Source organism: Numida meleagris, chromosome 1 (genome assembly GCF_002078875.1).
Source record: "Numida meleagris isolate 19003 breed g44 Domestic line chromosome 1, NumMel1.0, whole genome shotgun sequence".
In the NCBI taxonomy this organism is placed as follows: domain Eukaryota; kingdom Metazoa; phylum Chordata; class Aves; order Galliformes; family Numididae; genus Numida; species Numida meleagris.
In genome coordinates, this window is record NC_034409.1 from 36187065 (window position 1) to 36209014 (window position 21950).

Sequence of the window (21950 nt, forward strand, 5' to 3'; positions counted from 1 at the left end):
ATAAGATGCAGTTGAAACGGAGTATATGAGAGCATAAGTAAATGTGCTGCAGATAAATATAGGAATAGGCAAATTTGGTTTTAGTTTACTGCACGTGTTTAATTGATCACTGGTTGGTTTCAATGAGAAAGATCACAAGAAATGGGAAGTAAGCTCAGCTGGATGCAGAGAGTAGACCTGCGCTGGTTTCATTTTGTTACCAGCAAGTTTGAAATCTGGCTCACTTACCTGCTTAAACTCCCTTTGTAGTCAGTGGATAGAGATCACTGGAGAGAACGATTCCTCCCCTACGCTTCTCTCGACTGACTCTAAAGCAAGCTTAAGTGTTGCGTTTGAAAGCAGGAGTCTTCATGCAGCTGTCTGCTTATGATCTTTTACATTACTGACAAAGACCTTGTGATGCAGATTTGCTTGGTTTGGTGGAGCGTACAAAAGGACCTCATTACCTAGAAGAAGCTTTTCTTTTTCTTTCTCTGTTAGTGCAGACAGGAGGAGAGAGACTTCTTTGTAAACGATTAATTCCTGAAAAGGACCTGAAGTGGTTGGGATTAGGATGACAGATCAGCTGGTGATTTTATGAGTATGTAAAGTCAAAGCAGCATAGGAATATCAGAGTTTGAAGGAAGATGCTGAAATAAGTTAGATTTTCAACTGTAGCAATAGCAAAACAAACTTGAAAATAATGAAACTGTCAGTCATTACGGACTAATGAGTACAAGCCTAGTGACTAATGAATATGTGACTACAGACAAAATACCTTTCAAAGTAATTCTTCTGCAGGGAAGAGTGCAGGCATCCTTCTCCAATATTTAACATGCAAATATGAAACTAATGTATCACAAACAGAGCCAGACTATGTTTTATGAGCTTGGTGGAGAGATGTTATGCAAAAATGACGTGTGTATATTAATGCTTTTTTTTTCAGTATGAACACCGTTGTGACATTTTTGCTGGGATTTGTAAATCAAATAATGAAACCTTTCCTATAGTCAAGTAATTCTGGTTGTCCTGTACTATACATAACTTAAGGACTTAATATTGGGGCGTCTTTGTCTTAGCTTTGTATTATCTGTGATGAGGTTCAGCTTGATGAAGTATTTTCCTGTTTTGGTGGTGTTCTGTGTATGTATATATATATATTTTTAATATATTTTTTTAAAACTGGGATTAGTTTATATGGAAGCAGTTGTCCAAGTTATTTAGTTATGTTGTCTGGAATTACCTGGGACTGTTCAGCCTGGGGAAAAGAAGACTGAGAGGAGATCTGATCAATGTTTATCTAAAGGGAGGTGGGAGGTAAGTGGATGAGGCCAGGCTCTTCTCAGTGGTGTGTAGCAATAGGACAGGGAGCAGTGGCCTGAAACTTGAACATAGGAAGTTCCATACAAACACGCTATAGAGCTTCTTTACAGTAAGGATGATGGAGCTCTGAACAGGTTGCCTGGAGAGGTTGTGGAGTCTTCTTCTGTGGAGATGTTCAAGACCCATCTGGACGCCTAAAGCTGTGACTTATTGTTGGGTACCTGCTTTAGCAGGGGGTTGGACTTGATGATCTCTTGAGGTTTCCCCCAACCCCTGCGATTGTGTGATTCAGACTGAGTCAATACAGATCCTTCATAGTACTTCTGAAAATTAAAGACAGGGAAAAAAAGGCAAGCTGATGCTTAAGAAAGTTTGAGTCTTCTGTGGTTCTGTCAGACTTGTTGTTAATACCCCTTTACTCTTTTATAACATATTATTGATTTCTTTATGACCTTTATTCTTCTGCATGAAGAATGATAGTTCCTAGAATGTGTGGTGTCTGCTTTTTTTTTTTTTTTTTTAGCACTTAGCTAATCTTTTCCTCAGTTTCTTTCAGGCTTGTAGTGCTATTTGTGTTGCAGGCACCAAAGTTACTGGAAGAGGCAGTCAGTCCCTTGGTTAAGAGCTCAGAAAAACTAAAGCTATATTGTAAGCTGAATTTGACTTGGGTATTGTTCTTGAAATTCATTGTGAAGGAGATTTAGTACAAAACAAAGCTGTGTTAAAGGAATCAAGTGTCTTGTGATGAAGCAGAAGATCTGAGTATAGGAGAAACAGTAGATATTGTGTGTCTTGAGAAATGCTTTTGACACATGCTTGCATGGTCTGCATAACTGAACTAAGGAGGTGTGTTCTCAACAAGATGTCTGATGCCCAGTGCCAGGACAAGCGGCAGTGGGCACAAACTGGGGCACAGGAGGTTCCCTCTGAGCACCAGGCAGCACTTCTGTGCTGTGCAGGTGGATGAGCACTGACACAGGCTGCCCTGAGAGGTTTTGGAGTCTCCTTCCTGGAGGAGGGAGATCTTGGAAATCTTCAGAAGCCACCTGGACGTGGCCCTGGGCACCTTGCGCTCATGGCCCTGCTGAGGAGGGGCTGGAGCAGATGGACCCAGAGGGCCCTGCCAACCTCAGCCACTCTGTGATGGTGAGAAGGCTGTCATGTGAATTCTTCTCTGTGAAATTATGGTGTTTGCTCCTTGGTAAAGATTTCGTGTTCGCTTTGGGTTGAAAAACACTTATAGTATGTAGTAAGCCATTTGGTGAGCGGTGTGTTGTTGAGGGACAGAAGGAAGCAGACATTGTTCCAGGCTGTGTGAGTGCCTGCGTAGAAGTCATAGTGAAATCCTAGTAGTGCTGTGTTCAAAGATGTTAGGACCTCATGTGGAGTACTGTGCTTACAGAAGTACATTAAACATTGAAAGGACTGAGGAGGAACATGAGTTTAAAAAAGATAACCCCCAAGAACGGAGAGATGAACTCAAACTGTTTTCCTCTGGGAATGAGAATACAAAGGAGAAACTGTGCCTCAAGAATGCAAAAGAAAAGGGAGGGGAAAAGCTACTCTTTGCTTCTGGGAACAGATAAGATAGTTGTGATGTTTGTACGAAGGGTTTTTAGAAGGTTGGGGGGAATTTTGGGAAGTGCGTTCAGGCCCGGAGTAGATTGCTCCGGGAGGTTGTGTAAGGTCTTTCGTGGGCCTGGGGCCAGGCAGCGGGTGGTTGTTACCCGGTACACACTGGCTCCCACCTTCTGTAGAAGTCAGAGCTCAGCAGGTACCAAAAACTTCTGTCACATCTAGGAGGTGGTATCGGCTGCTAGCCTCTCTTAAGTATGAGGTATGTCTTTGATAGGCAGAATTTCCCATTCTGTGCAAAATTGGTAATCAGCAAATTAACGTCTGGTTTGGGGAAGAAGAATATAGCTTGATGCACAGCCCTTGGGCCAGAAGAATTCTCATTTCATAAAATATGGAGAACAAAAACCTTGTAATGAGGTGGAATTGCATTGATTTTAATCAGTATAGATTGTGTGTGTGTGTGAAATGGCTAATATTTGTATTAGCAAGCTTCATTCTCAATATAACATTATGTACACATGTAACAAAACGATGGAAGTAGGCATTTTCTCATTCAAAATGTATCCATTTTCAATTTGTTTTGACTAGAGCTCTCTCAAGTAATATGCTGGTACTTGAGTAAGGTTTTATTTGTTATTCACCATCCCAGGGACAAGGCTGGAGTGTTTTGGAATTTCATTGGTGCTGTTTTAGTTAGCTGGTAAAATCTGTGTTATAGTGGCAAGAGACATGTTTATTCCGCTGAGCTCAGAGCTGCTTTTGGTGTAGTTGGTTGATGCTGTGTGGAGATGAGAGAGGAACTGAAGCTCAGCTACTTCTGTGGCACTGCCTAGAGAGGCTTTACAACCCTTCTTGCAAGGGAAGGGCAGGAAATTCCATTTTAAATTAAAATTATGATACTGCTTACTGATAATACCCTAAAAAACAGCTGTTCATGCTGTGACTAATTGTAATACTGATTCAGGAAAGGAACATAACTCTTCTTCCCTAATTTCTCTTACAATTCTTATTATATTTGCATGTCAGATTTGGTACCTACTCCCACCAGTAGTTTTATGGGATGCAAGAACCATTCCACAAGTTGCAAGCCTGAATTTAATGAAATAACAGAAACTTAGTACAGTCTGGATGATTATAACATCAGAAAAAAAATGAGCGTACAGATGCTAGAACTAGAAGTACAGAATTGGGAGACAGATAAGAAAGCCAGCATTTCTGGTGATAAATTGTGAGCTTAAAACAGAAGGGGAAGGAGGCCTTGGAAACTCTGAAGTTTTGTCTTACGGTGCTGGGGCTCCCTAGGGATCCAGTCCCTTCTCAGATGGAAAGGATCAGTCTGTCTGTAAGTTTTCAGTGATATACGCTGTATTTTTTACAGCGAACGTTATTCTTATAAAGTCCCCTTCCTCAACAAGTAAACTACTGGGTTATCCACAGCATCTAGTACCTCTTCTATTTTGTCAGGTGAAGATTCAGCTGTCAGACACGTCCTTCTACTAGCTGTGCTAAGTCCTGGTCATATCAGTAAGTATTGCTGCTCTTTGCTGATGCTGGAGAAGGGAGAGTGTTTCCACATCACCTTGTGTAGACACTTGACCTGGGAGTTTCTGTTCCATCCCCAGGACTAGCAGAATCCAAAGCTTTCTGTTCACTTTATTGGTGGGATGTACAGACTTTGCAGCCTTTGAAAGCGGAAGGAGGAGGACAGCAGCTTGTCTGGCATCCTGCTGTGTCTACGTGGGACATGTCCAGGCTGGATGTGCTGCAGGGCCTCTCCGGACAGACTTCCTCCTGTCACTCACTGCTGCTGACCTCTGTTATGGGCGTGTGCTGCAGGCCTGCCACTGGGAACGTTCAAATGGCTCAGGCACCAGAGAGGACTGTGTGGGTCTGGAGGATGTGGCTTCTTTTCTTGGACGCTAAGGTGTTGTTCAGTAGTAGCTCTCATATGACTAGGTTCCCTTGAGTGGCAGTTCCTCAGTGGTATTTTCAGCCAAGTGTTGGATTGCTTACATCTGAAGTAAAAGTTCTGTGCAATAAGCATATCTGGAGTTAACACATCTTCCTTGACATCTTCCTACTCTTCTGAGATGAGGAATCTTGCAGAAATATTGTGAAAGGGAACAGTGTGAAGTGCTGCATGGAGTTATTGTCCTGTAGCTGCAGTAGGCACAGCGGTTGTGCTAGGCCTCTTCGGGACAGTGCTCTTAGCAATGTGAATGTGCCCCTTGGCTTCTTGGTGCAATGTCTCTGTATGGAGGAACTGGTTATTTCGCTAGCCCAGGGTCCTACAGTACCACTCTGTGCACAAGACTTGGATGATGTATTTTTTTCTCCAATGTAATTGTTCATTTCCTGGACCACTTAAAGCCAGAACACGCTGGTTCTGAACATCCTGAAAGGTCAGAGTCTCTGCTTGCTTCATTTCTCTTTTTTTTTTTTTTTTTCCCCTCCCATTACTTCTTCAGTGAACCACAACTTTTGTCAGGAACTCTTCTGGTTTCCTTCCTTCTTCAGATTTAGAAATATGGATTCTACGCCTCTAGTTTGTTTTTGTTTATTTTGTTTTTCCAGTCATCTCCGAAAACTGTTGAGGCGTGAATTTGTGCTTATTCCCATGATGTCTCAAGGGTGGCTTGGAAGCATCTCCCTATTTCTTCTAAGGAGGCAAAGCTGCCTTGAAGCTGGATAATAGAAAGAGTCAGCCAGCATTCAAGCATTACTGGGGTTAGCAGAAAGATGCACGCAGTTAAAAAATAATTTGGGAGACGCTTGTGGTGTCTTCTGTGGTTTTCTTATGTGACTAATTCTGTATTATTTTTAGAATAACTTGACAGGATCAAGGCATCTGAGCCTTTCCGTTTAGAATTCTCTTATTTTAAGCTTATATTAATTTCAGTGTGCTAAGTGTATTGAAATGGATTTCTCTTCCGTTTGTGGAGCAATAAGAATTGTATAAAGTTTGGAAGGTAACAGTATCTTGTTACTAGTAACATTTTATTAATCTACTTCATTTACAGGAAGCGTTTATCGGTCACAATTCGCTTTCCTCTGCAGAGACAAAAAAACTAATGGGCAAAAGTGCAGTGTGTAGGTAGGTAGCTATTTTTAGTGCACTTATGGTTCCTCAAGGAGAACCTTGTTCTAAGGGAGTGGGATAGCCATCAAAACAATTTTGCTCTTTAAAAAAGGCAGTGGAGTGAACGAGGAGGTGTTGAAGGAAATTGCTTTGAAGTGTTAGTAATGTGTTCAGCGCTTTCATAATGAGATTTTTATTTAAAAGTACCTGGGAATTATGTATGTCTGCATCTGTGCACTAAGAAGAAATTGAAACAACTGTATTTTTTATGTGTTTTTTAAAATACTGCAAATTAATTTCTTGAAGATTTGCAAATGATAGTTCTCCCGTGCTTGAATGTAGCTTCAGTATGTGAACTGTAAAGGGATTGGGCAAGGGTTTCTCTATTTTGTTGACTGTCAGTGTTTTTCTACATTTAATGCATCAAAATACAGTGCAATAATTATTACATTTCAGTAAATTCTTCTCTTTTACAGTATTCTGTAATCATAGTAAAAATTATTCAGAGTTCCATGATTGTAACTTTGCAGTAGTAGTACTGAACAGGGATAGGTGAATTCTGCGCTTTGGTATATTGGCGACAGTCAGCTACATTTTTCACATTAACATAGTTTGCTCTGGAAATAAATGTTTTCTGGAAAACCTTAGTGGTTTCTTCATCTCAAAGGGTAAAGACTAAAAAAAAAAAAAACAACCCTTTTTTTTTTCATGAGTTGCATGTTAAGTTATACAGGCTAGGTTAGAATAGTATTGCATTTAATTGAGTAAAACTGTCTTTGAAGATGAAAAGTTCAGTTTCATCATTTTTGTTGTTGTTGTATCATGACGTCACAGAGTTGAAAAGTCAGTGGCTTCAGCTTTTAATGAAACTTACAAAGCTGGATACTATAGAATGAGGCTGGGTTTTCCATTTGTGGCTTAAAAAGTAGAGAAGGAAAGAATAAACATTTCTAAACAAGTACTACACCATTTTAAAAGTAAAATTTATTGCTCCAAGTGGGAAAAGAATTTCAGCAGATTGCAGATTATAGGCTAATTAGAGTTTACAAATTATTGGGGGAGCAAAATGTGATATAAAAGACACAAAGTTTAAAAACTTAGGAGTTAGCTTCTGGGTTTTGCCAAATAGCAAGTTAAAGGAGTGTGGGCAAGTTCCCAGTAACATGTCATGACATGTTTAAAACTCATTAAGTAAGATGAGCATAGGAGTTGGTAAACCTCGAGAACGGCTTGCTTTTGTGATTACTGTTTTACATTTTGGCGCATACGTGTTTGAATTTAATGTTGCAGTGCGGAAAGTCCCAGAAGTCACTCTCAGGAGTTTTTTCTTCCATTTGCCATGTGTTGTTGCATTCAGCCTTCCTTTCTGGGATTTGAAAATGTGACTGTGGGCTTCCCTCCTTTGCGCTTCCAGCTCCTGTCCCAGCATTGCAGATGGGCTGGGAAAAAGTTCTTCTTGGCCCGGGTTGGTTTCTTGTGCCTGAAAATAATGCATCAGTGTGCTGCTTTTGCTTCCAGGGCGGTCTCCAGGTTGTTTCGGCTTTCACAGAGCAAAGCTGGGTAAGTAGTTTACCTCCCCATTAGAGAGCATGCCTTCTCACAAGTAGCTTCTGAGGCTTGCCTGAAAGAAGCTGAGGCCTAAGCAGCCTGTAGCGTGGGATTACAATTCTGCATTTAGGTGAGGGCTCTGTTTTGTGAGCCAGCAATTGAAGTGCACTAGAACACGCGGACTGGTAACCAGAAGTTTGCAGCTTGTAGTTTCAGGTACCCTTGTGTCAGGAAGACTAGATCCATCCTAACAGCTGCGATTAGGCAGATGGGTGACTTGCATTGTTTATGGATTTACTTATTCTGAACCACGCAATAGAATCCCTTCTTGAGACAAATACAGACATCAGGGCATGAGGATTAAGGACTGGTATAGCTTGTGTGCTCCTACTCATGTGATTCAGGAGTGGCTGCTCAGCCCTGCTTATTTAAATTTGGGCTAGATCTGATACTTTATAAAGCAGTACCAGACAGACCAGTTTTGAAATGCTGGATTCATACATGAAGTCATTCATTTATTGCATGTAATCATCAGCTCTCTTCTTCCTGTAGTATTAAAATGGCTTTGACTTGCAAAGGAAACCTATTTTAGCTCTGCAGTCTTCTCTTTTTCAGTGTCTCTAACACTTATTCTCTAAAATTCCTTGTTTTCATCCTCTCATAGAAGGCTATACGTACTGTGTTTTGTTTCCCCGAAGGTGGGTATTTTAGAGCAGAGCGCAGGACAGAGGGATGCTTTTGTAAGAATGTTTTCCAATGTGGGTTTTTTTTAACTACCAAAAAAAGTCCAGTGCTTTGAACAAGAATAATGCAGTTCTGTTTCAGAAACCCTGGTGTAGAGGATGTAGCAGTATGTATAAGTACGTACTAGAGTAGAGGGAGAAACAAACTGTAAACTTTCATGTAAAGGGCATGACCAATTAATTATAAAAGTTTGTAGTTCTTATGGAATGCATGTGAAGAATGCGGCAAGCTCAACAAGGAGCTGCATGCTGTTCTCTACAACAGTGCACATGCTCACCTTTTGATGAGAAGAAATTAGCACGTATGAATACAGAGCAATAGATAAGAAATGCTACGAGTTGCTAAGTTCCCAAAAGGGCTCATATTTTTCTCTGTATTATCATGAATTTTTAAGTTAAGCCCCAGCTTTTCTCTTCTTGAAGTTTGTTGGATCAATTGAAATAACTGGGATTTGAAGAGATGTTTTCCTGAAAGTCATCAGAACTGTGGTTAGAAAAGAAAAAACCTGTTAAACTGGAAAGCAATAACAAAAGGAGGAAAGAAGTGAACAAGGATACACTTTCTGCCCTGAAAGTGAAAGGCTTAAGCAGCTTCGTTTCAATCTTTTGTCAATTAATTGGACTAGACTTCCCAGGAAATCCAGAAAAAAGAATGCTTAAAAGATGCAGAGAGTATATTATGACCTCAAATTTTAGAAGAGCTAAAAAATGTGTTGAAATGTTTTGTTCTGTAGAAGTGAAGTAGAAACTTCAAAGTTTTCATTTACAGCTTTTGTCTTACAGTTCCTCAGTTTTATCTGCTTAACTAGGACTATGCGCACCCAAACCAGTTATCTAGGCATTTATTCTAAAGCTTAACAAATTTATCTTTATTTATTGGTAGTTCAAATTATGCATCTCTTCTCTTTGCATTCTTCATGACTTGCTGGCAGATTGTGTTCCTTTGGCACTATAGTCTCACAGAACATTTATTTTAGTACCCAAAACATAAATTAACTGGCGTTGGTCAATATTTTAAGTTCTTCCAAATGAAATTATAGGTTGAGGGTTTACACTTCTATTGAGGAGTGTGAAAGTAACGGCAAATATTATTTTAGGATCTGTGGATTTAAAGGTACTTTGTTGTTGTTGCTGTTGCTATTTGTCAATGTGGAGGCAGATGGGCAGGTAAAGGAAAACCAAAGGTGCATGTACTGCTTGGCAATTTGTGCATGGTTGGACAGGATGTCCTGCTAATTTCAGTGTATCTGACCAGGAATAAATCAGGGGTTTACATTGCTGTTCATATTCTGTAACTCGTCAGCAGCCCTTCGGGGAACTAAGATGCCACCCTAATTCAATCCACCAGTGGATGCAATCCATGCTTGTTGGACCTTTTCAGCGTTCTTGTCCATCAACAGCAGTTGTCAAGAGTTCATCCTTCTGATAAAGTGAATTTGGACAACGTTGGGAAGCTGAGTGCTTCATTCCTTAGTGCTTTGACCTTAGCATACGTTTTCTTGGCAGTTAAGGTAATGTCACTTCCTAACCCTTCCCCTGTGGTGTGGTATTCTGCAATCATGTAACAAGCCCAGTTAGTGACACTTTCACTTGTTAGCCAAGAGTAGTACAGTGTCAGTAGACTCGCTGCCATGCAACCTTATGTCTTGTAGAGAAAATCCTGCTCAGTGATGCAAGTGATGATTCCTGCTGTAGTGAATCCCCTCAATGTAAGAATCGTGCACTGAATGTCTGGAAGACTTGTGTTACATCAAAATCCAAATAACTTGCTTGCCATCAAGTTTTTATAACTGCAGACTACAGCAGATCGCAAATTTGTATTTCACTCTGCAACAGACTTGGTATTGCTTAAAAGCTGATTTTAGAACTTCTTGAACGTTCCTGTTCTCAAACACCACTTCTGAGTGAAGTAAACTGCTTCCTCCAGCCACCAGTAGGATAGCTGCGTTGCCTGGTTTGTTTTCATCAAATATTCAATGTCGTGAGTCATTTGGACTTTCCTTTGCAGCTGTTTAACAAATTTCTGATGCAATGTTTTGTTCCTTCAAGGAATCTCCATATTTGAGGATAAAGGTTTGCCTATAACAGAATTTGCTTTAAGAATTGTTTAAATGTGATTTCCAAGAAATTATGTGAAGCTACATTTTTTTCCAGCATTTCCATTTTAAATGTGGGTTATCCAGCATTTTTTCTTTTTCTCTTCTTAATAATCATTAGACTTTAGATTTAATATGTGTATGCAGACAACATAAGGATTCTTTTAAGCTGTTTTATTCTTAACAGTGTACATGAAAGTTACTGTTGTTTCTAAGTTAACTTATGAAGATAAACTCCATGCGGTGGTGAGCAGAACTAGAAAAACACTTACTAGCAATTAGCTGTTGGAGGCTGTAAATTCTGCACAGTGCTTCTCTATGAGCTGTTAGTGTGCTGCCTCCAGAAACGTTTTTCTTTGTAGGAATAAGCATTTAGATAGCTTCCCTTTCAGAAAGGGGGGGTGGGTGAGGGGGAGGGCTAGCACAAGTGGTAAAGGATACACTTAATTAACTATGCAGTACAAGAGCTTATGGCACCAGAGAGATTCAGAAGCAAATTTTTAAAAGTGGTGGCAGTAACAAAGGCAATGAAGCCCAAAGAATGCTTCAGTACCTGTAAGTGCTTTTGCTGCTTGTCGTTTTTGAGAGCTAGTTGTTGTATATTCCCAGCTGTTGGAAAGAGCTGTGTTATGTGGGTGATGTTTGGTTTAATTTGAAAATAGTTACATTACCAATTTATGTAACTCGTAACTGCTTCCAGTTATTCAGTACATAGATTCTTGACAAAATGTAGCACCTTTCATATTCTTATTAGCCTGCTGCTCATACGCACGCCTTTGAAGTATTAATTTGGATTTTGAGTGCAAATCTTAACTTCCTTTTTTTGTGTGTTTAATACATAGGTAAATTAAATTGAGTTATCTGAAATTTATTTTAGTGTCTGAAATGTGGCGAAGAAATTGTTCTTTCTCCATCCAGTTATCTTTCCTGAACAAGATTTAGTGCTGGAACTGTGTCTCCTTTTAAAAGCAAAACTTTTAAGATTCCTGCTTCAGTCGTGCAGGGTGGGGGGAAGGATTATGTCATTTAAGAAGCAAGAACTTCTTCCAGGACTTGGCTGACCCTGAGAAGACTTGAAAGAATTTGGCATCAGATTGTAGCATCGTGATTTAAATTCTTACGTTTTTCCCATCTGCAATACTGGGAAAATGGGTTGGGACCAAAATTGATGGGAGTGCTTTGCTATTGCAAGCCTAGGTGAAAGTGTAATAATATTGCAGGCCTGGAATAATTTTTGAATTTTATGAAGCCAGCTGTAGGGAAAGAAAAAATGAAAGTTTGAGATTTTGGTTCTGTAAACACTTCTCCAAAAACAAAACTTCTATTGTGAGCAAGACTGTACATCTTATTTGAAGGCTGAGTGGTCCAATCTTCAATAAAATACTTCAGTAAGAGCAGAATAACAGGCAGTACTGCATTGTTGCTGGTTATACCAAGTTGTTGGGGTACTGGAAATTGGCATTTTGTCTTGATGCTCTGAATACTTATGACAACGTTTTCTGAGAAACAGGGAAGAAAGTATGAGATGTAGGGGGATCATCCCATGTCTGGGACTTGGGCCAGGTCTAAGCAGCATTTGCAGTCTGAGCTTAGAGCTACCCCAAATTGGCAGTCTGTTTTAAAATGTTGTGGCATAAAGTCTGTCACTCCAAAAGAGAATTTCTTTAGGATGAAAAATGACATGTTATTTCAGTTTTGGATATTTAAACAGAATTTACAGTACACATTGAGCCAAGGTTTTAGAATATGAGAATCTGACTGAAATCCACCTGCTTAAATGAGAGAGTGTAACAGCTAGTAGTTCACTTTTTGGGCAACCTTAACAGTGAATCTATCATTTCTTTCCACTGTACTACTTTCCTAATTCTACTTGGCGCTTGTATTTGTGATGGTTTGCTAGGGATATCTCTCTTCCAGCATGGAGCAGGGCCTTATTTGGAAAATTCATTATGGAAAGCAATTAACACTTTTAAAAACACAAACAAGTTTTTATTTAAAAGCAGTAATAATAATTAAAAAAAAAAACAGTGCACAATTGCAGTTCGGAGTGTTAAACAAGTCTGCTACTTTTTCATTATCTTTAAAATAGATTTAGTAATTATTTTAATTTCTAAGGCTGCGTGTGTCCTTGTTCTTTAGATACGGTGTAAAAACATCAGAGTTGTTTTGTGATGGTTCGTTTTATGGCTGAACCCTGTATGGTTGTAATCACAATACAGCCTGGCTTTGTAGTGAGAAGGATGCAAGAAACAGGCTCTGGAACACTTTAAAGAAACATGCTTACTAACGCAACTTAATGTTTTCATTTAAAAAAAAAATAAAGTTTCCTATCCTTTGATTAACTTCACATTTTTGAGTCTGCCCTGAAGAGTCACAGACTCCCTTAAGCATGTTTTAGGAGGACGTGCTGAAAAGCCTTACATGCATTTAACTTTAACCCGCCTGTGCTCTTGGGAAACATTTCTGCCTTTGCGGAGTGTACCTTCAGTGTGCTTACAACATCTGGAGGAGGAGTCACTGAGAAGCAAGTGTGCTGCCAGGAAGTCATGGCAGCTCGTAAAGATCTTTTTTTTTTTCTTCAAAAATTCAGTGTTAAACATTCTTAATGTTTTGAATTTTCTAGCTCTATTTTGAGGTAAGACAAGCTTGATGTGTTGTATGTGTGGAATGAATTTTTTGGCCAGAATATTCTGAGCTACTTCTATTTTTTTGGATCTCTCTGGGGTGGAAAAAAAAAAAACAACAAAGGAAGCCCAAACTAGAAGTAAACCTTTCTTAAAGTTCAATACAAAATAAAAACAATAGCATTACCTCTTTCTTAAGGATGCAATAAGCAAATGGTCTGCAGCTTAGTGTTATACTGTATGTATGAATGTACTATTAATATCTTTAAGAATTAGTTGTGCTCTCTTTCAGTCTACATTATGATCCTTAAACAACAACAACCTTTTTTTTTTCTGGCAAAAAAATAAAGTAGTAATGGGCCTAGTATGAAATTACTTAGTGTCAACAAACTCCAGCAATCTAATAAAAGAAAAAAAAACCTTACTCTTTCTGCTTATGATCTTCATCAGACTATATAGCGCTTAACTGCAGGAAATGCTTTTGAAACTTGTGCTTAGTTCAAGTGCAGTTTTTTAGATGAATCAAAGATGAATGTTTTGGCTGTGTCTGGGAAGGAATAGGTAGCAGTAGTTCTGTTTAAAAGAGGTTGTTGAATCAATGGTTTGAAGGTGGGGGGGGGGGGGGGGCAACAAAAAAGAAAGAATACAAATCCTACACCTACAGTACTCCTGAAAAGAGGAGCCTGTTTAGAATCAGCTTGGAAATGTCCTATCCTGGGTGATGGTTACCCTTCTTCTACTGAAAGCACAGGGGAAGGAATCTGGGCTCCTTAGCAGATGATATGATAGCTGCTTGGCTCAGGTGGGTGCGAGAGACCACATCAGGTTGTAAAAGGAAAGAATATTGTTCCAGTGACACGGAGCGGGTGCTTGATCTCGCTTGCTTACTGACATGCGTGTGGATGCTGTCCAGCTAACGGCTCCAGAGTCTCTTAGCTGCCGTATCAGCAACCACCTTCCCTTGATCGTGAGCCCCAGCTGGCTTGAGACAAGAGGGGATAAGGAGGAAACTCCATGCGACCGTTCCCTGCCCTGCCAAGGCTGTTGCTGCTGGCATTCTTGGCTTTTATATCCCCTGGATGCCTCTCTCAGACTTCTGGGAGCGTTGTTTTTCTCTCTGCCCACCGCCAGCTTTCTCTTGCAGAAGTTTCTGATTTGGAAAATACAAGAAATTTAGCAAAGGATTTGAAGCAGTGGGATATATTTTACAAGAGAATTAAGGAGTTTTTAATTGCACAAAACCTGTAAGGTATTTGGCTATCAATACACTAACTGTTGTTTGTATAGTGTACCACTTCTTTGTGAATTTAAGTCTTACATTTTGGAGGCTTAATTATATACAAATTTAATTAGGAATAATGTCACACTTGGCTGACATATAACTAAACGTATATACATTTAAACGGAGAGCATAATGAAGCTGACATTAATTTGTAGAGTAATACATCGTTGTCTGTTTCAAAGCACTGAAAAGTAGATGCTTTGTTTGCAGTGAAGTTGGCCATCAAATTCATATTTGCCTTCCACATGGGCAAATAGCTTTTCTTATTCTCCGTAAGTTCTAGGTTGTAGATGGTTGGCTTCTGGAACAGCCACAGACTCTCTTGTGAAAAGTATTAGCTATTAGCATACTAGTTACAGTGGGTATAATTCTGAAAAATGATTACCACCTTATTTCAGTATAAGTTTTGCATGTCAGCGTGAATTTTCTTACAACTTTTCAGGGGATTCACCAATATAATAAGGAGCAAAGCAGAATTGTTTTAATGAAAGCTTTATGTAATTTCTGTAGTACTGGGAGCAGTTATCTGTACCTCACAAGTGGAACCCTAATGCAAGCAGTTGTCAGGCTTGGTCTTGGTTAGCACCTGGTTTGTTTTCTGGGTTAATCTCTGTTGGTCCATGTCTGAATTGTGTTGTCCTTTGGGAAAAAGGTGGTGACTAGCTAGAGTGATATCATGTTTATGTTGGTACTGAAACTGTAACTCGTAGGGAAGATGTATTTTAGCATGATGGATCTCTTTGCTGTGAAGCAGAAGTCCAGCTTGCTGTCTTACTTAACTTCCGGTTCTGATCACTCTTAAGAAAAATGAACAAAAAAAGCCCATGAAGCAAAACTAAGCTTCATGAATATGTCGTGACTACCAGATACCAGTGAAGAACAAAAACCTGGTAAAGATTTCTTTTTTTTTTCCCTTAAGACGTTCTGAACTTTCCATCAAGAAACATGCTCATCCTGTCTGGGGATTCCATAAAGTAAAATATTAGATTTCAAATCTGGTTTATTGCCTATCTGATTATCCCTTGACCTGCTTAATTCGTGTTATAGGGGTTCCTGTATGTCCTTTGAGGTTCTTTTTTTTTCTTTTTTTCTTTTTTTTTCTCCTCATCAATATGCCCATACACAGCCCATGGAATGCGTGCTAGTTAATACTGTTTTCTTTCAGTGCGTCCCAGCAGAGAGGGGAATACAGTAACGGGGGAGCTGATACTGCTGATAAATCAACAGTGGACTGGCATTTCCCTGTTGAAATACCCTGTTTTAGTTGCTTATACGAATTGCAACAGCTTTACCAAGCTGAAACTTTTTGTTCCCAGTATCTGCTTTACCTCCCCCTCTTGCATTCTTCTTTGAGTTTTCAGCTGAAGCCACTAACATTATTATATAACTAGTTCTAAGACTTATTTCATTTCATGAGTAAGCAGTGAGCCAAGAGGGCAAGCCACATTTTAGGGTGCATTAAACCACAAATAGCCATCTGACCCAGCATAGCCAGCTGGTCAAAAGAGGTGATTCTTCCACTGTATTTAGTGTGGCAGTCTTACTTCAAATGTTGTGTGCAGTTCTGGTCTTCACATTATAAAAAGGACACTAGGATCCTTAGAAGTATCCAGAGAAGGATGGGAGAGCAGGTAACAGTGCTGGAAGGCATATCCTGTGAGGAGAGGCTGAGGGCACTGGGCTGCCCAGCCTGGAGGAGAGGAGGCCGAGAGGCGACCTTGCTGCTCTCTACAGCTCCTGAGAAGGGGAAGCAGAGGGAGGTGCCGGGCTCTGCTCCTGGGAACCGATGGCAGAACAGGAACAGCACAGAGCTGCCAGGGTAGGGTCAGGCTGGGCAGCGGGAAGCACATCTGTACCATTAGGGTGATCAGACACTGGGACAGGCTTCCTACTGAGGTGATCAATGCCTGTCAGTGCTCAATAGGTGTTTGCATGCTGCCCTCAGTAATGCGCTTTAAGTTGCGGTCAGCCCTGAAGCAATCAGGCAGTTGGACCCAGGTGATCATTGTAGATCACTTCAAGCTGGACTGCTCCATTCTCTTCATAGTTTTTTGGTCACACTAGCCTTTTATTGCTTCCATGAGAAATGCATAGAATCTGTCACAGTTCCAGGCTTCTGAGAAGAGCAATTTGAAGCTTAGTATGATTTTTTTTTTTTAATTGGTTCATTTCTCTAATTATCTAAATTATGTGTGCTCCACTTAAAAATTTCATACATAAAAAAATATTTTCTGAAAGTTTGCTGCTCCTGGCCACTAAAGTGAAGTGAATGGGAGCCAGCTGATAATAGAAGAGAGCAGATTAAGAGCAAGTAGTTGTTTGGGATGACATACTTTGGAATGAAGGCTGTGAGGCAGGATTAGAGAAGCAAATTCCGGACTGTTTCCCTAAGAATAGGCTGGAATCTACTGCCTAAGTGATGCTGTGAAAACACATTTGGATACTACTTTTGGATATTGCAATTGCTGAAAGGGAAGAAAAATTGAGAACTTCTTGCTTGTTTGTCTCTTTAGAGCTGGGTTTGAGCACGTATGTGGGCCTAAGGGATAAGACTATATGTACCACAATTTTTTGTTCGTGTAGCTGTCCAATGGATAAATCGAGATCCTGCAGTTAAGGCTCAGAATATGTAGGGGCTGTGTGAATACCTTACTGCTGACATTTTGCAACTCTTGAAGAAAAAAAAAAAAGTATTTTGGTTGTGGTTGACAGCAAAATGAATCTGAGCCAGCAGTGTGCCCTGCAGCCAAAAAGGCCAACCATGTCCTGGGGTGCACCAGGCCCAGCACTGCCAGCCTGGCAAAGGAAGGGGTCGTCCTGCTCTGCTCTGTGCTGTGCGGCCTTGCCTTGAGCACTGCACGCAGCTTGGGTGCCACAGAATCAGAAGGACATAAAACTATTAGAGAGCATCCAAAAGAGATGTACAAAGATGAAGAGTCTGGAGGGAAAGACCTGCTGGGATTCCTTAGTGTGGTCAGCCCAGAGCAGAGGAGCTGAGGGGAGGCCTCATGGCGGCTGCAGCTCCTCACAGGTGTGGAGGGGCAGCGCTGAGCTCTGCTCTCTGTGACAGCAACAGGGCCCGAGGGGAACGGCATGGAGCTGTGTCAGGGGAGGGGCAGGTGGGGGTTAGGGAAAGGTTCTGCACCAGAGGGCAGTGGGCATGGCCCTGAGCTGCCAGATCTGAAGGAGCGATTGGACAGTGCTCTCAGACATAGATTTTGATTATGGATGGTCTTGTGTGGAGCTGGAGGTGTTGGACTCAATGATCCTTGAGTATCCCTTCCAACTTGGGGTATTCAGTGGTTATCTTTGGAACCTCTTGATCTTTAGACAGCTCCCTGTGTAATGCATGCACCTTCTTATCCAAGGTGGAAAAACACTTGTCCCTTTGAAAAGTCAGAAATCAGCATTAGCAAGAAGATGGAATGTACACGTAGATATGAATAAAATTTCAGAGGCAATGTGGTCTTCTTTGAGGCAGCAGTTATCTCATTGAAACTTGTACTTTTGTGCACCTCAGTGTTTTTCAAGTGCACCCTCAGCAAGTTTGCAGATGACACCAAGCTGAGCGGTGCAGTCAATACATTGGAAAAGAAGGGAAGCCATCCAGAGGGACCTGGACAGGCTGGAGAAGTGGGCCCACGAGAACCTAATGAGGTTTAACAAGGCCAAATGCAGGGTGCTGCACTTGGGCTGGGGCAATCCCAGGCATTTATAAAGACTGGGGGAAGAACTCCTTGAGAGCAGCCCTGCAGAGAGGGACTTGGGGGTCCTGATGGACGAGAAGCTGGACATGAGCCAGCAGTGTGTGCTGGCAGCCCTGAAGGCCAACTATGTTCTGGGCTGCATTAAAAGAGGAGTGGCCAGCAGTTAAAGGGAGGTGGTGGTCCCCCTCTACTCTGCTCTTGTGAGGCCCCATCTGGAGTACTGCGTCCAGGCCTGGGGCCCCCAGCATAAGAAGGACGTGGAGCTCTTGGAATGAGTGCAGAGGAGGGTGACCAAGATGATCAGAGGGCTGGAGCCTTTCCTCCTGTGAGGAAAGGTTGAGGGAACTGGGCTTGTTTAGTTTGGAGAAGAGAAGGCTCTGGCCTTCCAATACTTGAAGGGAGCATATAAACAGGAGGGAGAACGATTGTTCATGAGAGTGGATAGCGATAGGACAAGGGGGAATGGTTTTAAACTGAAACAGGGGAGGTTTAGGTTAGATATTAGGAGGAAGTTTTTCACACAGAGGGGGTGGTGACACACTGGAACAGGTTGCCCGGGGGGGTTGTGGATGCCCCGTCCCTGGAGGTATTCAAGGCCAGACTGGACGTGGCTCTGGGCAGCCTGGTCTAGTGGTTGGCGACCCTGCACTCTGCAGGGGGGTTGAGAGTAGATGATCTTTGAGGCCCTTTTCAACCCAGGCCATTCTATGATTTTCAAGTCAACTGCTTCTTAAGATTATCCTCTTATGCAAAAAAAAAAAGCAACCCAAAACAAACAAAAAAACCACCACAGAAAACCACAACGCTTGGGTCTGTGTAGTGACAGTGAATTGCTGAGCGACTCCTGATGCAGTTTGAATAGTTGACTTTCAAACATCAGTATTTTGGTTTCATATCTGAAGGTGGGATTGTTTCTTAACGTGCTGTAGAAGTTGACAAATAAGTAACCTGAAGTCAAGAACTTGCTCTGCAGTAGCTAAAAAGACCGGAACTGTGAGTCATCTGAGGAAGGTAAATATTATCCTGTGTTTGCACGTTATGGGTGGTGATTCTTCTACCCACACCTGTCTGAGCTCTTTGGAGTTCAGGCTGAAGGCTGCAGAGCCCGGAAGTCTGAGGTGACTGTCGTGCTGGCAACAGGCACTTTTTCAGAGTATGACTTTGTTGCTCTGTCACAGGACTGCCATTCATTTAGGTAGCCTATTACTTCATGTTTTCATTTTAGAATTTGCATTTGGGGTTTTTTCCCTCCCTTTGAGTAACAGGAGTGGTAATATTCTTGCCTTGACACCATGAGATGCTCATGGATGAGAGGAACTAGTGGGAATTGTTCCTTTTCTGTGAGATTTCTTAATTTTTTTTTTTTAAGTCAGCCTCTAGGTTACAGATTTCCCATTGTGTGTATATGATGCAAGTTTGACCATACACAGAATTTGTAGCAGAAGAATTTGCTAAATGTGGAAACTGTATTTTTGTCTGTTTGCTGAATATTGTGATGTTTAAGAAAATGCTGTATTGCAGCTTCTTTGAGGACTTGAGGAAACAAAAGGATTTGGATATTTCTGAAGATACGCAACAGTGCTTATTTCATCATCTTTTAAATTTGGGTTTTACCGTTGCATGTGCTCTATTAGGGAACTCAGAGTGCATCTGAGTGGGTCTAGATTTTCCAAATGGGTAAAATGCCTTTTTCTGCATTATTTATTTATTTATCCATTTATTTATTTTAAAGGCAAGTCTAGGCATAAAACTGGAGATAAAATTCAAATAGATTAACTTGTGGAATAAGAGAATAATCTGCCATGAGAAGGTACCTTTTGAAATACAGCAAAACTTGTGTCTGCAGAAAAATAATCCCTGATGCGGTCCATCTGACAAATTGAAGTGTTCGATTGTGAAATCAGTTTTTAATCAAAAATGCAGGCAGTTGTCAACGAGTCCATTTCTGAATTACACAATGGAGTGAATTTTAGATTATCATACACAGGGAGGGATGAAGTTATTCTAATGTCTTCCAAAGAGAAGTTTTACTCATGGCTGAGGCTCAAATGCAAATGGAGAGAGACATACAGAGTAAACTTCAAATGTCAGGGAGAAGTGCCACTGTAGAATTACAGTTGTTATGAGAACATTGGAAGCAGATGTGATGATTTTCTATACAGAGTTGAGTTAGGCAACACTGTGATTCTGCACTGTTTCGTGACCTCATTAATTTTTCTTGTAATTTTCATTAACGCTGTTCTTACTGTTCCTATTAAAATAAGGGATCGTTCTTGGTATGGGTAGGCTGAAAGACCAGGTGACGTGTAAACTGAAACTGACGTGTATTTTGTGGGTTTTGTTGTTTTGTTAACAAACTGGGCAGCTGAATTTCTTCTTTTTCAGACTCTGACTTTTGTCCTTGAAAACTGGTATTAACATGGAAGGGTGTACTGTAATTGTTTTCTAGAAATTCAAGCTTTCCTGTCGGTTATTTTATGTCCTTGTTTGTTAGATTTTATTTTGTTTTCCCTTAAAAATATAGGTACTTAAGCAGCTTGTTTGTTTTGTGTAGTTAATTTTAATTAGGTTTGGTTTCTTAGCATGATTGATTTCTTATCTATTTCTTATTTGATGTAATAGTCCCCAGATAATAAAAATTACATATATACATGGATGTGATACACACAATGTACGTTTAGCTGGTAATTTTCTTGATGGGTCATCAACTGAGAACATTTTTTAAATTAGGTTTTTATATACAGTGTCTGTGAGCAGTACATAGGTAGAGGACAAGAGTGTACTAGTACATAATTTTTTTTAAATAAAAATATTGCTGTTTTTCCAATGCATACCTACTTAAAATAGTATTGAATTATGTTTATTTCAGCCAACATACAGGCCGTGTAAGCTACTGGCACAACTGTCACTTCTTTTTAAACTATCATTTTTGCGGTGACACGTATGAGTTGAAGGCCATTTCACAGGCAAAAGTATAGCATTTTATAATACTAAATTGGAAGTACTATGTTAAATCTAGTCTAGAACCCATCTTAGTCTTCAGTGGACTGTGAATCCTTCAAATGACTGGAGGCATCAAGAAGAGACAAAGTGGGTAAATATGCTTACATCTTGTGTAGTTGGTGGAATGTAGTAGTATATTGTTTACTTTTTTTGGTTGCTGACTAAGTAACGCTAGCTTTATATTATTAGACAAGTATCCATCATTCTTGATTGACAAAATCATTAAACTGTTTCTTCAACAGATGTGCAAGCTGCACGTTTTGCAGTGTCTGTGGGTACACATGTGTGCCATTAGAACTTGGGACTTCATTAGTATGTCTGCAGAAGGCACGCTCCTGTGTCTCCATGAGTCACATCATTTGAGTATCATAGGATTGGTCTGGCAGCTTCTTGCTTTCTCTCTATCTGATGGATAGAGAGATGCCAGTCCTGATGGAGTACTAGTTTATTTTTTCTTCTGGTCACTTTGGCTGGTCACTTGCTACCTTTCACATCTTTGAAATAGCTTTCCTGTGTTTCTTTCGATTATATTTTTGCTTGCCCAAAGATTATTTCTTGTCCTTTATCCTTTTTCTGGGAGTACTCTTCATTGATCAAATCCATGGAAGGCATCCGCGCAGCGTAGGGAAGAGTCGCATCCCCAAACATTGTTGGCTTCTTTCATCTTCCAAATCCCAGACCTATGATGTGCAGGTGCAGAACCTGCAGGACATCTGCCCCAGAATGTGCAAGATGTCAGCCATGTTGTGAAACCCACTGGAGCTGCTTACATTCTACATTTTCAAGTTTAGCTTTAGTGACTTTGATGATTATTATTCTGTTTTAGCACGGGTTATTTTTGTTGTTCCTCCTATGTATTTCAGGACAGTTTTAAAATGTTCATTTCATAGCAGTTAAACATAGTTAAAGGTCGAAGTCTTTGTCAGGGGAGCTTCTGTGGCTTGTTTGATGTTAGTGACTGTTGCACAGTTCATGTATAGCAGAGATG

General features: G+C 40.5%; 1 protein-coding gene across 2 annotated transcripts in view; it reads left to right on the plus strand.

The window, feature by feature from the left end:
• Positions 1-21950, plus strand: part of CNOT2 (CCR4-NOT transcription complex subunit 2) — a 93916-nt gene that overhangs the window by 27892 nt on the left and 44074 nt on the right. The window contains exon 1 of one of the 2 annotated variants that reach the window (XM_021385159.1): positions 7379-7519. The exons of the other annotated variant lie outside the window; for it this stretch is intronic. Within the exon in view, the coding sequence (XP_021240834.1) occupies positions 7394-7519 (126 nt within the window). The 5' untranslated portion in view covers positions 7379-7393. Of the gene's footprint in view, positions 1-7378; positions 7520-21950 lie in introns of those variants that run through there. 2 annotated transcript variants of the gene reach the window in all.